At 39.4% G+C, this 16,433-nt stretch overlaps 2 protein-coding genes across 2 annotated transcripts; both read right to left on the reverse strand.

Moving 5' to 3' along the window:
- Window positions 1–268: 268 nt before the first annotated feature.
- On the reverse strand, window positions 269–7,593 carry LOC111338144 (uncharacterized). The gene is given in 5 exon segments (XM_088733940.1): window positions 269–3,548; window positions 5,082–5,214; window positions 5,216–5,550; window positions 6,860–7,049; window positions 7,051–7,593. Coding segments are annotated over 5 exon segments (3,654 nt in total). The 3' UTR covers window positions 269–1,095.
- Window positions 7,594–10,241: 2,648 nt separating this feature from the next.
- Window positions 10,242–13,617, reverse strand: LOC148722879 (tachykinin-like peptides receptor 99D). The gene has a single exon (XM_088734371.1). The coding sequence runs from the start codon at window positions 13,459–13,461 to the stop codon at window positions 12,481–12,483; it is 981 nt and encodes a 326-aa protein (XP_088590497.1). The 5' UTR covers window positions 13,462–13,617; the 3' UTR covers window positions 10,242–12,480.
- Between the last annotated feature and the right edge of the window lie 2,816 nt (window positions 13,618–16,433).

Here is a 16,433-nt window from a genome sequence, read left to right on the forward strand (position 1 = left end):
TTCGAAGGTAAAGCTATATTTGAATTTTTAATTTGATTTGGTGCTTGTATATGACTTATACAAAAAATTAATAGCAATAATTTACATAGAAAAAGGCTGAGATCACGCCTAAAATAAAGTTTAAATTTTCATTTTGGATTGCATTAGTCCGCCACAAAAACAAAAAATTTCCCTGTAAAAATCAAATTAAGGAAGCTTTAATAAAGGTGCAGAGATCACAAAAAAATTTTGACTTCTTTCTAAACCGGAGAAAGATCACCTTAAGTTTTTTAGCTAAAAATAAATTAGCTCTTTTTTATCGTAGATGATGACAGTTACATATTATTGTTGCTGTCTAAAAGTACCATTTCAGATTATCATAACAATTCTTTCTTCAATTTCATCTCTAGACGGAAAATCTTAATCAAAAAACTAACTTCTCCCCAAACAAAATTCAGTGGCCTTACAAGTGAGTGTTGTATACACAGCCAGCTGGATAATCACATAGGGCTGCAAAAAGCACGCAAATATCAAAGAATTAATTACTATTTGGTTTTCCTTTTTTCTTCTCTTTATAATTAAACGAGCTCAAGAGGGTTGAGTCAAACAATAGAACCCTTGCTTTCAAAAAAAACTTTAGTAGTTATCAATAACATCTTTAAAAGAGGAAGAAGTGTTTATTTCTTTATTTAACTGAAATATTATTTTCTCGGGTTGATGAATTTTTAGATAAAAAAAAACCGAAGCCTGAATTTTTTCGTCTCCGCAATTGCTAATGTTGCAGCCCACTTGCGAGGATCGTGGCTCTATTATATTTGAGTATTAAAGCCGCAGGTCAAACGATATTTATTGGATTAGAAATTGTTGGGATAAACATGTAGCTACCGACTTTGAATCCCCCTTCAGAATGGCTCTTAACAGAAACAATGAAAAAAATTTCCTTGCTGATAACTTCTGAACGATAACACAATTATTTAAAAAATAACTTAGCGTTTAGAACTGGAATCAAGAGGCTCATTTTGACGATGAATAAATGACGTTTTATCATGATGACGGCCGAATTTCCTTTCCGAATTTTGGAACATGTATGATTCTTGAAGGCTCCTTGAAACTCGCTCAAATCCTGCGGAGCTTCACCCTTGTTAACGGGGGATCCACAACATTCACATCCTGAGGTCCAAGTTTTCCCATATCTATGTCAGATCCATGGTCACTCATGGTTGTGTGTACTCTTTCTAGCAAATGGTAAGTACGCTTGACATCAAAATGCTCGGGTCCAAGCGTTCTGAGCCTTATATTCAGAGCAAGTCTGTAATGCTTCTCGGCCTGTTCCAGCTCCCCGGCGTCAAGGTATACATCACCTAGGTTCTCGTACGTAGACGCGAGATCGATAAGCTCAGGTCCAAGATTCTTTAACTCAAAGCTAAGTGCTCGTTCGTGATACTCCTCGGCCTTTGTCAAGTCACCCAGCTGATGGTGTACTACACCTAAGCTATGGTATGTAAGTGCGACATCATCGTGATTGGGTCCAAGCTTTTTCAATCGGATTTCCAGGGCAATTTCAAAGCACTCCTGGGCTTGTTGCAAATCACCTAACTGTTGGTATACTACACCCATGTTGTGGCAGCTAAGTGCGACATGAACATCCTCGATTCCAAACACTCTCCCCCTAATTTGTAGAGCGCGTGCATAATCTTTTATGGCCTGTTGCAGATCACCCAGGTCAAAGTGTACATTACCTAGGTTATGGTAAGTACGCGCGACAGCAGCTTGCTGGGGCCCATGCTTTCTCAGGGGTCTACTCGTTCTGAGCCTGGTGGTTAGGGAACGTTCGTAATGTTTCTCGGCCTGCTGTAGGTCACCAATGTCAAGGTATGCATTACCTAGGTTCTCGTATGTAGAATCAACACTAAGAGCTCGTATGTAATACTCCTTCGCCTTTCTCAAGTCACCCAGTTGATGGTGTACCACACCTAATGTATGGTATGAAAGTGCGACATCACAGTGGTTGGGTCCAAGCTTTTTCAATCGAATCTGCAGGGAAATTTCAAAGCACTCCTGGGCTTGTTGCAGATCACCTAAATGCTGGTACACTACACCCATGTTATGGCAGCTGAGCGCGACATGGACATCCTCGATTCCAAACATTCTCTTCCCGATGTTTAGAGCACGTGCATAATCTCGTTTGGCCTGTTGCAGGTAACCCAAGTCAAGGTGTACATTACCCAGGCTATGGTAGCTACGCACGACATCAACATGTCGGGGTCCATGCTTTCTCAGCCTAACGTTCAGAGCACGTCGATAATGCTCTTTAGCTTGAGTCAGGTAGCCCATGTCATGGTAAACATTACCCAAGCTATGAAATATATCCGCGACTTCAAGGTGCACGGGTCCAAGTTTTCTCATATCAATTTCTAGAGCTCGTTCATAACTTTCCCTGGCCTGTGTCAAGGCATCCAACTGCTGGTGTATTTCACCCAAGCTACGATAGATGAGCGCGACTTCGAGGTGCTCTGGTCCAAGCATTTTTAACAGAATGCATAGAGCTCGGTCATAATTCATCTTGGCCTGATGCAGGTCACCCATTTCCAGGTATACATTACCCAAGCTGTAGGAAGTACCCGCCACATCAACATGCATTGTTTCAGGGTTCTTCAACTGGATGTCCAGAGCACATTCAATATGCTCTTTAGCCCGCTGCAGGTCACCCAACTGCCGGTGTGTTACACCCAGGTTATGGTACGTAAGCGCGACATTAACATGGCTGGGTCCAAGCCCTTCTAACTTAATGTCAAGAGCTCTTGCAAAGTGCTCCTTAGCCCTCTGCAAATCACCCAGCTGCCGACATACTACACCCAGTGTATGGTAGCTAAGGGCTACATCGGGATGCTCAGTTCCAAGTTCTTCCAGCCTAATGTCTAGTGCACGTTCATAATACTCTTTGGCCCGCCGCGGGTCACACAAGTCAAGATGTACATCACCCAAACCATGGTTAGTAAGGGCGACAGCTATATGTTCGGGTCGAAGTTTTTTCAACTGAATGTTTAGAGTGCGTTCATAATACTCTTTGGCCCGTTGCAAATCAACCAACTGTTGGTGCACTTCACCAGAGTTATCTTCAGTAAGAGCGACACGAACATACTCGGTCCCACGATTTCCTAATTGAATGTCCAGGGTACGTTCACTGAGCTCCTTGGCCTGTTGCAGGTCACCCAACTGTCGGTGTATATTACCCAGGTTGTAGCACGTACGTGCGACATCAACATGATCAGATCCAAGCTTCTTTAATTGAATGTCTAGAGCATGTTCAAAATGCTCTTTGGCCTGGTGCAGAACACGTAAGTCGAGGTGTACATTACCCAAGCTGTGGTAAGTGAAGGCGACATCTTCATGCTCAGGACCAAGTGTTTTTAACTGACTGTCTAAAGTACCTTCATATTGCTCCTTTACCTGTTGCAAACCGTCACCCGATTCAGACTTTGTGCTACCCAAGCTACTGTGAGTATCCGCGACATCAACGTGCTCTTTGCTGTATGGAAGGGTCGTTACTCTTGGTTTTGCAGCATTGACTTTAGGAAATCTCGGTCCTGTTTACAAATTTTTCAAGTCAATATTTAAGTATATTTTGGTGAAGTCGCTAGTATTGCTTTTGAAATCTGATGGGTAAGATGAAATTTCAATCCAGCTGGGTTATAAACGAGCCAACGGCATAATTCACAATGAAATCCACTTAGAATTGAAAGCTTATTTATAGCATGAACATTTCGTTATCTCCATCATGTTTCTTTGTTAACAATAAACTATCTGTTGGAAATGCCAGGAACCTGTGTGGTTGTCTCGATCCATATTTGCTCGTGAGGTACATACATTAGAGTGATTTAGTACCGCGTATACGTGAAATGTGAACGGAAAGAGTGACCACGTGACCTTGTTGTACCCGCCATTTTTTTACATTTGGCGGTTGCGCTTTGCCGTTTCTACGAGAAAGTAGCCTGTTTCGCGTTTGCCATGTATGTAAGATTTTCCTCGCTTTTCTCCCACAGAGCACAAGTTTTAAAAATTCCCGGAAAAGGGCACCAAAATCATTCTTTGTAAGTCATACAAGGGCGCCTTCAAATCCACAATGACGAGAACTCACGCCAAGCGAAAGCAGCAAGGTTCACACTATTTTACGTGAAAGGGCAAGCTGACGTTTGCCGTTTCACGTAAACGAGGTACTTAAAATTACCCGAAACGCGATATTCTATTTGACAATTAGAACATGCTTTAGCGTACACTATCGAGTTATGGAGCACGTGGGAAGTTTGGAGAGCACTCAAGAAGCTAGAGTTGCCCACGGCTATTGCCTCGGGCAACTCTTATGCTTTTTTTGTGCTCTCCAAACTTCCCACGTGCTCCATAACTCGATAGTGCACACCTAAAAACATGAACCAATTGTTTTATAACAGCGGTGGAATTGTGCATCAAATCCGACGCGAAAAACGGACAACAATATCAGAAGTGATTGTTCGCGGTAATCGAAATATAAGCAAACTAGGAATTGGTTTTATTTCAAATTTTGAAAGTTGAAACAGACCAGTTTGTCATTTGTTTGGTTTTACCAGAGTGTCTTCCTGTCAAAATTTGTTGCATTTCACCCTCGGACAGTGAAGCGAATCGTGACGGCGCTGATGCCGAGTCTCCTTTTCCGTTGTTTTTCCCTTTTTCTGCCTCACTTAAGAACTCTAGCCCAAGGAAGAAGGTCGGAAAATTGTCTTCGTTTGGGACTGGTCGGCCAAGTCTCTGTTTGTATCCATTATTGTCGCGAAATATATTATTTTTCCCCGCGCTAACAATGGCTGCTCGCGCGAAAAAGAAATTCTGGCGAAGCGATTTGCTCACACTATCAGCGTGCACTATCGGGATTTTGAGCACGCTTACGTATACTGAATTTGATTACGCGGCTCTGCTAGCTATATTATAACATGGGAGAGTAAGCACGCTAATGCTAGTTACGTTGGTGGAACAAGCTGACGTTTTTAACGCTACACGGGACAAAGCGTTTACAAATTTGTCCGAATGCTTCTTCTGGATATCGACGTGAAACAGCTTTGTGTACTCACCTGTACAGGGCATGAAATAATCTCGAGCAGCTATGTATTCCTCTTCTCGAATGGTTGTCGATAATTGCACCTCAATAAGACCAAACTCGTTTAGAACATCCTCTGTGACAAGATGTTTTTGTGCCATCTCATTAACTAAGGTGGCCCGTACAATAGTCTTCCCACAAATCGTCTAATACCTGCAGAGAGCTACATTCCACTGTTACTTTTATGCTTCCTGTTTGAGCATCAACAAACAGGACTTTACGCACGTCCCTGAGATATTGCAGAAACTCATTTCGCTCATGCGGGTTGGATGCATCAATTTCCTTGAAATACTTGAATGCGATGAAATCCAAAACCTCTTCTCTGGTTGGTATGCAGTCTCTTCCAATCACCGTTGTCTCGGAGCCACATGTACATACAACCATCGATCTTGAGCAAGCAGCTGCTTCTATGGGGTCACAGTCAACCCGCATTTGAATTTGAACTATTTGAATAAAACGTTTCATCAACGAACGTAACTTCAGGGGCCACGATAGGGATGTGACAACTTTAACCTCGGCCCCCTTACTTATAACCCACTTTTTCCCAAGTGATTAACATGTAACTTCTCTTTATATATCCAGCAAACAAGTAATGAGAATACTCAAACTTTTCAGGCAGAGGTTGTTATCCTGATCTTACGCCAAATTCTCTTAACGAACTTACCATGAAATATCTAGAAGCTAAAGGGGAGAATTAACAATCAGATCTTGGGAGTTAAAGGGTTAAGTGGTACCATTGATCCCAGATTCTTTTTTGACGCCTAAACTTAACCATGCATTGAGAGTTCAATTTCAATCGGTGATTGCAAAATTCTGATCACGCAATGCATAAAATTCATGTTTGCGAGTGGGAAAATATGAACTGACATTAAATGAAAAAACAAATCGCCGCTCTTAAACTTTGCAGTTTCAAAATTTCAATAACCTACAAGTCAGCTTTGATTGAATAGATGCCATGAACCTGTGCGGTTGTCTCGATGCGCGTGAAGTGCATATATTAGAGCGATTTAGCACCGCGTTTACGTGAAACGTAATCAGGCTCAGGCTTGTTCGAATAACCATTAAATAGTAAGTAAAGTGTAACTTCCATAAAAAGTCTACCCAGGCCCTCTTTTTGAAACCTAAATGTTCTCAATGATAATTGAAATGAGTGGAGTGCAATTTGGTCAAATCATACAATAGTTAGATTCATTAACTATGAATCATACGAATGATTTCAAGATCGAACGAGCGCGAGTTTGATTGAAATCAAAAGTATGATTTCCGACCAAAATTTCACAAAACGAATTTCAATTACCGCTTTAATACATCCATTTTGAAATTGCAAAATTCAGTCGCTCAATTGCAAATATGTGATTTTTAAATAATTCAAATAACTTATTGATCCAACACTGAGCTTGTTGAAGTTGTTACAAGAGTTGTCTTTCATTTTCCTATAATTTGATTGGTTACTTTAAACAAGCCTTGAAATCTGATATAATCGTAACGGTGGCCAATTTACCATTTCAACTTTGTTGATATATTCAAATTATTTCGTTATCCCCATCAACGCAGCCCCAGACAGTTTCTTTAGAAACTATCAGCCTTTATTCATTTGTTTTAGTAAAGGTTCTCATTGGCCGGGTATTAGATGCGATTTAGAGTGAATGGGCGAATGGGGCGATTCGCACGGATGAGAGCCAATCAGATCGTAATGATCACCAGGTGATTTCAAAATGGATGTGATAAATCTCTTAATGTTTAATAGCTGACCTCCAGAGGCTTGAGGGGCCTCAGATGAGACGTGGAGTCTGTCAAGCTGATCCTGCATGTTTTGAACTTCCTCTCGAAATTCTTGTCGAAATTCTTCCACTAATTCCTTCACTTCTGTATCTTTTCTATACCAGCGCAGTAATTCGTTTACATTTCTTTCATCTTCTGCAGTGAGAGGATCTTTTAAGAAATTTATCAATGGCACCCTCCCATTCATCTCTCTTTGCTGAACTGATTAATCCAGCGAGTCGTAATAAAGCCTCTCTGATTTCTTTCCAGAGTAATTGAAATTCTTCATCCCCGATCTCCATGCTTTGATTCACATGACCGTACACGGAGTTTCGATGATATTTGATTCTCGCTAAATCCGCAGCTAAACTGTGGTCTGTACATGCCGGTAGATCGTCCCATCCCGTGGCAGGAGGAAGTATGCTGCATATTGTCCGCAGTAACCTAAAAAGCAGAGTCAAATCAAAATCTTTTGATCTGCCATACGTCCCTGGGGAAGGGTAGAGACAATCCCAATGTGGTTTGGGGAGTTTTAATGCAGCGAGCTTCCCTTTTATAGCCGGATTCTTCAATGTTTTGGGGAGATCTTTTGGTGGACATCTGTTGTCAAAAATCTCTCTCAGCATAATTGTTCGTCCGCTTATCAGCAGTCGTGCCACGCGTTGGAAATTCGTTTTCTCAGGAGTTGAAACAAGCGCCTCACTGGGGTCTGGGGCGGCGGCCATTTCACCTATGAGATATCTGTGAAAACACAACACCACATTCCCTCACAAACAAGGAATGGATACCTATCAAGTACTGTTACCCTTCTGAAACAGTGACTTTTGTCCTTATTGAGTATTAACTCTGAAACCTTTGCCACGCTGTTGTCGTTTTTTTTTAAAACTGATCAGGTTTATTTTTTCTACTCTACGTTTTCGCTCTCTACACCTTACAGCCGTTAGACGGAGTTTGCGACGGTGACGTGACACTACCGCATCTGCGTTTAGATAAAAAGTGAAATAGGAGGCGTGATGATTAAAGCAATAGGTTTTTAGGAGAGAGTGTTCTAAATTTGTGACGTGGCGAAAGTTGATGCCTAACAGTTAAACAGAGATTTGACGACTGAGAGTAGGGTGTACCCCACACGTTCGGTACACCACGTACCTGGACTCTGATGTAGAATGAATGCTAGACAGTCGTCTGGCTTGAACTTTGTAATCCAGCTGAGCTAGTTTGCTGCGAACTATCATCTTCTCGATCCATTCGCCTTGTCATATTAACGTTTTACCTGGACAACTCTTAAATCAATCATTCAGTCTTTTAACTTCTGTTACAGCAAAGTTTAGTGTCGCTTTTTATTTTCTGTTCGAGGATTTAGCGTCTATTTCTCTTAATCCGTGAGAAATGATATTCAGTTGAAAAGTAATACCGTTATAGCCAAAAAATAGAAAAGGGATGTACATTTCATGAACGCCTGTCTGTTCTCATTTTGTGTATAATTTACCTTTTATATTCGGTTTTAGCCCAGTAGTCTACAAATATATGCAACTTTGTTGATAGATCCAAATTATTCCGTTACCCCCACCGATGCAGCCCCAGACAGTTTCTTTCGAAACTATCAGCCTTTATTCATATGCCAATATACGTTTTATGTGTAGTGAATATGCATTTAGAAACACATATAGCGGCCTCACCAAAGTTATCAATTTTGATAAGACCCTATGTCAACATGATCCTGAAAATGGTATCTCCAGGAGAAATCTGAAAGGAAGGGTTTAACTCCGATTCAAAGCTGAGGTTTGGAAACATATCAGACTTTTTCCGCTTTTGATTCAAAGATTAATTATCATTGTTCAGAATCAACCAGGGTGAACGAGTAATGCTTATCTAGGAAGTTCTTAAACTGAATAGTTTACTAAGTATAATTTTGTTTAAAGGTTCTCTACAACATCCCCTCAAAGCAGTTAACAAAGCAGTACATCGTCCGCATATGACATGTAATCGGTTTGTTCTGACTGTTTTTCAAATTTTGACGTACCACGACGTGTTAGTTCTAATCAAAGACACGCTTTAGTTTCCATGATAATGTCTGAGATGCGTCGATTGTACCGGAAATGCCGGATGAAATTAAGCGGTATCTCAGTGCATAAAGATTTGACCAGATTTGGGAAATGATAATTTTTTTTTTTTTTTTTTACTTAAGCTGGCACTACATATGATTTGTCTCTTTGGAAGCTCTAAATCGGCATATTGAATTGCATATTGAAATGCCGCATATTGAATTGTCTGACAGTAAGTACCAGCGCATGGTATACGAGTACTAGTAAAGCACATCAGTTAAGGGACAAACAACATGGATCTCATGGAAGCTTTTCAACGTCATTTTATTTAATTTACAGAAAAATTCAGTGTTACACACAAGGTAATATGATTGCCGCTGTTGGGTTGCTATTCTTTTCCTTGCTTGGCCTTGCAGACTTTTTTAAAATATCAACTACAGTTGATTTACCGATCCCAAATTTACCGCTTAGAGCCTTCAGTGTTGGTTTAGGCACTGATTTCGCGCATTGAAGCAACTCAATTCTCTTCTCTAGTGATAACAGACATTGTGATGTTTGCTACTTCGTTTGTTTTCGTGAGTGATTTCACCCGCAACATTACAGTCTATTAACCTGACCCCTATTATTGTCACTCATTCAACCCAACAACAGCGGCACGATCGTCAACTTTGGATTTTTTGCTTCAGCACCAGTAGAACAATGAGTAATTAGCCGATGCGTGTTTCTCACCTCTGATTGGGATTTCACAGCTGCATGATTACAATTTTAATTTTAATCACGTTTAAAAACGTGTGATTTGAATTTGGCGGAAAGCTTAAAACTTTCACGTCCGGTTTAACGAGGTCAATTTCTTTGTCAGTATGCGATTACGGACTGAAAAAAGAATCTGGTTTCCGGAATTGAGGGGTTCCGATTTACTGAAGTTAAAAATAGAGAAAATGTATGACAGAGGTTTTGGGGCCAAAAAAAAGGTCCGGTAAAGAGAGGATTCTGGTTTAATGAGGGTCCGGTTTAGAGGGGTTCCACTGTAATTTATTATTTTAACAGCTGTACACTTGTCATCTATTAGTATACGACCCTTGAGCCTTTGAAGACTACTCTTTTTTCAAATTAACTCATCATTTTTACTTCTATTTCTCTTGAAGAGATGCTGCAAGGTTTTGCTTAATTTGTGCAAGAAGAATTTTCCAGCTGTGCCTCTGTGTCTTGACCAGTAAGTGATGGATTAGCTCGAACAGGATTGCGTATTGAAAACATTGCTAACTCGAGCAAGCTCAAACAGCGAACGCTAATTATAAGACCCAGCTGACATCCAAAACTGTGTAATGAAATTTGGGAAGAAGAAAATATATACTTTATTCACAAAGAGAGCTTAAACTTTCTACAAAGTTATATGTTGTTCTGGGGACACAATACGATTACTACAACAACAGAACGACGAACATATTTAAGTCCGAACTCTTGCAAGTCTATCGAGTATTGTACAAGGCTAAAATGGACCGATATACCGACTTGCTACGACCCTTATCTATCAGGAGAAGTCCAAAACAATCAACAACAAAACATATACCAATCTGTCAATATCCTAATGACGACTTTGAAAAGTAGTTCTCTGTAAGATACCGCTGGCTCCTGCGACGACAAGTTGGCACTTGGAATACAACCATTGATAGAAAAATGGCTTACTTAACATAAAACATGGTTATGGAATTTAGATTTGCAGGAGTCGCTTTCTGTTTTTAAAACTAACATTTACATCCCTTAACTGTGTTTCTATTTGGCGTCTGAGTCAACATAGATCTAGAAAGCCTTCTCATTTACTCTCAAATCAGCTTAAAAATTACTTTACAACCCAAGTAGTAGACTACGAGCATTCCTCCGTTTCCGGTTAAGTCTGTCGCGTGGGTAAAAAAGAAATCAGAGAAAAAAAAATTTAAGTTAGCGCCCCGCAAGGAGCTCTGGGAACGAGGCGCTCGAAGAGGTTTCACTCCCAAAGCTTTTCTCACAACTAATTATATGTTACTATTGACTCTCGCTTTTAAATTTCTTCTCAATGACAAAGTAAACAAAAGTGTCCTTACACTTAAGAAAATTATGTCTTCTCCTCAATGAGAGTGATATATAAACAAATTGAGACAGCTGAATTATTACAAATAGCTGCGAGAGGAATACAAAAATCAAAGAACTGACAAGCATTTTTTCCTTTTTTCCCTTTTTCCTCAACTAAACAACTCCAAGTAAGGGTTGATTAATCGATGCTGTATTACATTATCACAACCCTTCATTATCTGCTCCTATCTCTGCCACATCAGGGTCTTTAAGCTTGTAAATAAATTTGTGAAAAGGGAAGACGGTCCTTATTTAATATTATTATTAGCTCTTTGGGAAGTCTAATTTTTGTATAATTTTTGGTTTGGAGCTACGTGGGTTGCAAAATATGTGACATGGGTTGCAAAATATGTGATATGGGTTGATCAAATGCTTGTCACTTAGTTAAAAAATTTAAACAAGTTTAAAACTGCCATTTGCAGTAAAGCAACGAACAAGCTAAGGAACACAGGACTCAAAACGCTTTTTCCTCCCGCGTGCTACGTATAGTCAATGATTTTACGTTAAAAGTACTTTCATAAAATGGATTATCACTACTCTCATAAAAAAAAGGACATCAAAATGTACTATTCTTCATATTTTGACATTTGATTTGCCACTTGGCAGCCGATGACTTTCTTGGGTCTCTTCTTACACGTAGCTTATAACTTATGCTCTATTTTGTTCTCTACTAAAAACCGACTTCAGTTTCTTAAACACGAAGGCGCGCTATAAAAGGGCATTAGCTCCTCCCCCTAATTTTGAATTCACCCCAAAAAATTAAGATGGCGGACGATGAGGAGAACCGCAACGAACACTTAGTATTTGTTATACTTGTCAAAAGCAATAAAACATACTCAGAAACGGTCGCAAAATATCAGTAGAGTTATTTTTCTGTGAGTAGTTTTGTTTGGAGTACAATATTTCCTCGTTTCGTGTAAAAAACTTGCGTTGTTACAGTCAAATTCAAATCTCCCGCCATTTTGAGCCTCCCCTACCCAACAGGATATCCGTGGGGCTATCTTTGTCTATTGTGAGTCTTCATTTCACCGGTACAGTGGCAAGCAGTGTTCCAGTGAATTTATGCGCCAATATGCGATATATTCGAGGCTCGTCGAGCGGTAACGCGAACGAAAAAATTGTCACTTCGCTTCGGAGTTGACTGAGAGAATTTCTATTAGTGTGAGACCTTTTGTTGAGGTTATTCTACGATTCGACTCGAAAAATGGACAGCTTTCCCCCTCCAGATAAAAAGAAACGTACAAAAATCAACAAACGTGTAAATGAACGGCGAGATCCAGCGAAACCCATTCTTCTTCGACGTCGCTTGTAAGTTTGTGCAAAAGGCCATATATGTTCATGAACAATGTTAGACGATTTCATTAGGTAGAACTTCAATGGCCTTTGAACCAGAGTAACTCTGCATATACCCATCTCTTTGTCACTGATTAAGTTTATCCAACCATGAATCGGTGTCAGTCATCATAAGCTTTTTTGTGTTGTATTTTTCTGTGCTTCAGTCATAGAGGGGCCCTTTGTTGCAAACACCCTGTTACCACGCGACCCACTTGGACAAAATTCTTTCTTTACACAGGAAAAACAAGATAAAATCTTTATTGCTTCCTGGCGAAATCTTGGGCAACGAAAAGCATAAATGATGGGATTCGCCGTCGAGCCGACAAGAGCAAGAAATAAAGAAATCAGCTCATAGTTTTCTATCAATTCTTTTCTCGCAAACTTTTTCACGATTGGTCTTCCGAATGTTGGAGTCCAAGTTACTATAAATACAAGAGTGAGGATGATGAAAAGTTTGGTCAGCTTACGACGCGATTTGAGGAGCGCCGTACTCGTTGCTTTCTTCTCCTCAGCACTGAAACACACATGATAAATCACATGCGAGTAACAATAGACCATAATAGTACTTGGTATGATGAGGCCGATTGTAAGTAACAAAAATGCGTAAGCAATATAAGCAGTTTCGATATCAACGGGTGGGGAATCTTCCGTTGTCATGGTAACATTATTCGAACCATTTCTGGCCCGTAACATCTTTGATTCGATTATTACTGCTCCAGTACCTAAGATTATGACTAAAGTCCATATTGCGACGATAATTTTCCACATCAAAGACTTGCCCACTTTTTTCATGTGCACAAAAGGTTTAAGAACTGCATAGTATCTCTCCAATGCTAACGCAACTAGAATAAAACTAGATGCCAAAGCATTCCAGACAAACTGGAAGTGAGAAGAGTAAGGCACATCGTAGGAAATAAGAAATATTTCCACGAAAGAAGTTGTGGAAAAAAATAGATCCGCGTAGGCCAGCTGGCCTATCAACCAGGTATTAAAATTCAAAAGTTTCCAGCACTTGAAAATAATAACAATGACGAACAAATTCCCCAAAACGGTGAACATAATAAGAGGTGTGGAAAGCACTGAAATAGCCAAATTTAAACCCTCCATTGCAGAAAAGCAGCAAAATATCTGAAATGTAGTAAAGGAAACCTGAAGACTTTTTGCAATTCTGGATTGCAAAGCAGCTTACCTAAGAAAACCAAACTCAGCAGTACGAGAAGTGCCTCCGTTGAGGTAAAGCTATATCTAAAATCTAATTTTTCATAGTCACAATATATAACTAATGTAATAAGGTATACTTTTGTTATTTTCCTATCTATCTATAATTTATGCTTTAAGTCTTTGTACTTAGGAGCATGAAACAGCAGTCTGCTCCCCAATAACACAAATGTTATAACTTTTAATTTAGATTTTGTTTACTTACAAGACAACAAAAGGGTGAAAGACACTGAGGCGATCATATTTAAACAAAAATGTTATCTTTCAAAACTCAAAATAAAAGGAAACAGTGTACCTCTACAAAATGATTTCTGTCATCATAAGAACTCCAGCAATGCATTCTTTTTTCCCGTTCATTAAAACTATCTTAAGATAACCATAAAATCTCAATTTTTTTATCTCCTTTTTACTGAGAAAGTAAACACATAACGCACCTGCACGAATGGTTTAATAATTGCATAATACCTCTTTGCTGCCAGAGCAATCAAAAAGTAACTAGACGACAAAAAATTTAGAATTTATTGGAAAGAGGAATATGAAATTACTGAACGCGAGGAGAATTATCTCCACGAACGGTGTAGAGAGAGAAAAACAGATTGGACCAAGGAAGTTAGGATGTAAGGCACATATTTCCACTCGCAAGTTTCCTGCTCTTGTAAATTATTAGGATGACAAGGGAGTTCCAAATAAGAAGAAAAGAAGAAGAGGAATGGACATTCAAGTGATGAACAAATTTGAAACTGCAAATTGCATGCAGTAGAGCAACGAACAAACTGAGCAACTTCTTGGAATCAAATAAGTTTCAAGCGTCGATACAAATTCTGAAACCAAACTTTCCGGACTAAAGCTTCATTTAAAATCAAGTCTCAGCCGCAGGATATAACCGATATAATGAACTTTGTATTTATTTGCCTAAGGGACAATAATTTACATAGCAGATGTCTATTGTACTCTGTGACAGTACACATTTACCTCTTCGGAAAATACAGTGCACCCATATCTGAGTATTTTAGATTTCTTGACTGATTAGACAACAGAGCACAGTTTCCATGTAAATAACACGATCTGGAACCGTTGATAAAAGCGTGGAGATCATACTCAAACGAGAAATAATGCATTTATGAACAACAAATTTTCGTTAAATGTCACTCATGATATGAACCATATGTTCATTTTTCTGTTTATCATAACTTTTCTTAGGCCCCGCCCACACGTATCCGGATATTTTTCAATCCGCAACTTTTTCTTCCCGGATACGAAAATAACGGCGTCCACATGTTATGTGATCACAGCGTATTCAAATCGAATTCGCCCGTCCACACGTATCCGGATTCACTCCGGATTCACTCCGGATTCACTCTAGTACCCAGAATGACTCTATATATATTGGTTACGGAGCATGCGCTGCGGCATTTAGCAGCCGCGGGAATTCGATGTTTCAGTTTACGTGCACCTGTTCAAACAGTTAAAAACATGTCGAAATCAGGCAAAAAAGCTAAGAAGAATGAGGGGAACAAGCCAGAATCATTCATATGGAGCGACGACGAGGTAGAGTTGTTATTGAACGTGACAGTATAGTACAAAGCCGCAAAATCTATGGAGAACAATGCCTGGGAGTCGTACCAGAGTAAATATGGCAATATTTTAGATTGCTTCGTAAATCACTATTTGCCTTTGATCGACGGTCATATTTAACTTTCCGCGGTAAACACTGGCGTCAATTTTGTGAGGTCATCGTTTCAGAAAATATCCGGATTCGACCGTCCACACGTATCCAAAATGATGTCGGATTAAAAAATTTTCACTCTGGAGAGCGGATGAAAAAAATATCCGGATTGGCTTGCGAATTCGCCGGATACGTGTGGACGATAGCCGTATTCGGAAACTAAAAATTTGAGGATTCAAAAATATCCGGATACGTGTGTACGGGGCCTTAGATGACCATACAATTTATGTTTCTCTTTACTGTGAACGCGAATAAATTATTCTGTTCGCAATTAACGAAAATTAAGGAATCTGCAAATTGAGGGTATAAAAATTTCAGGGGGCTGACTCATCAAAAATTGTTGCGAGAGACAGCCAATCGTAAAATAATTTAGATCTAACTGAATATCATCTTAAATTGACCAGAGGATCTCTTCTTTTTTTTTCCTCTCCCGTCGGCAAAGCATCTTCGAGTTTAGCAAAGAATTCGGAAAAAGGGTATTAGATGCTGACCTCTTGTAATATTAACACTCTTTACGAAGGATGAGCCAACTTAGCAGCAACCTCGCACATCACATTTTAACAACCAATTATCTCTCGACAAACCAAAGAAGAAACCGTTTTCAATAGGATTTTCTATCATGATAATCCCACAAATATTTTCTCTCAGGATTTCCACTGAAACTTCAATGTTCAATTTCCTGTTCACGGAAGAAGCAAGATTATGTTTGCACTCCTAAAAAATTAAGTGCTCTCCAATGTAAGGGAATAAAGTAGAACAGTTGATCTATTAAAATCGAACGTTTGTTTCCCATTTGTCCCTTTATCAACGAACTTCGACAGGCTTGATTTAATAATTTAACCTTGTTCCAAACATGCAAACTTCAGTATTACCATCTCATTCCTCTATCTGCGGTCTTTATTCTTAACGCCGGCGAGAAATCGCTTGCATTTTCACAAACAAATCTTAATTAAAGGACGCAACGAGCTGATGTTTTTAAATTTTGACTATCTTCAGAAAATGTTTCGTTTTTTCATTGAAAAACGTGTAAAAGTACGCTGAGTGCAACGAATTTCAGATCAATTGTTCAAACAGTTTTCACTTCCCTCGATTAACTATGTTCCAAACGAAGACAATTCTTTTAAGTTTTTTAATT

This window comes from Stylophora pistillata, chromosome 9 (assembly GCF_964205215.1).
Source record: "Stylophora pistillata chromosome 9, jaStyPist1.2, whole genome shotgun sequence".
Lineage (NCBI taxonomy): Eukaryota > Metazoa > Cnidaria > Anthozoa > Scleractinia > Pocilloporidae > Stylophora > Stylophora pistillata.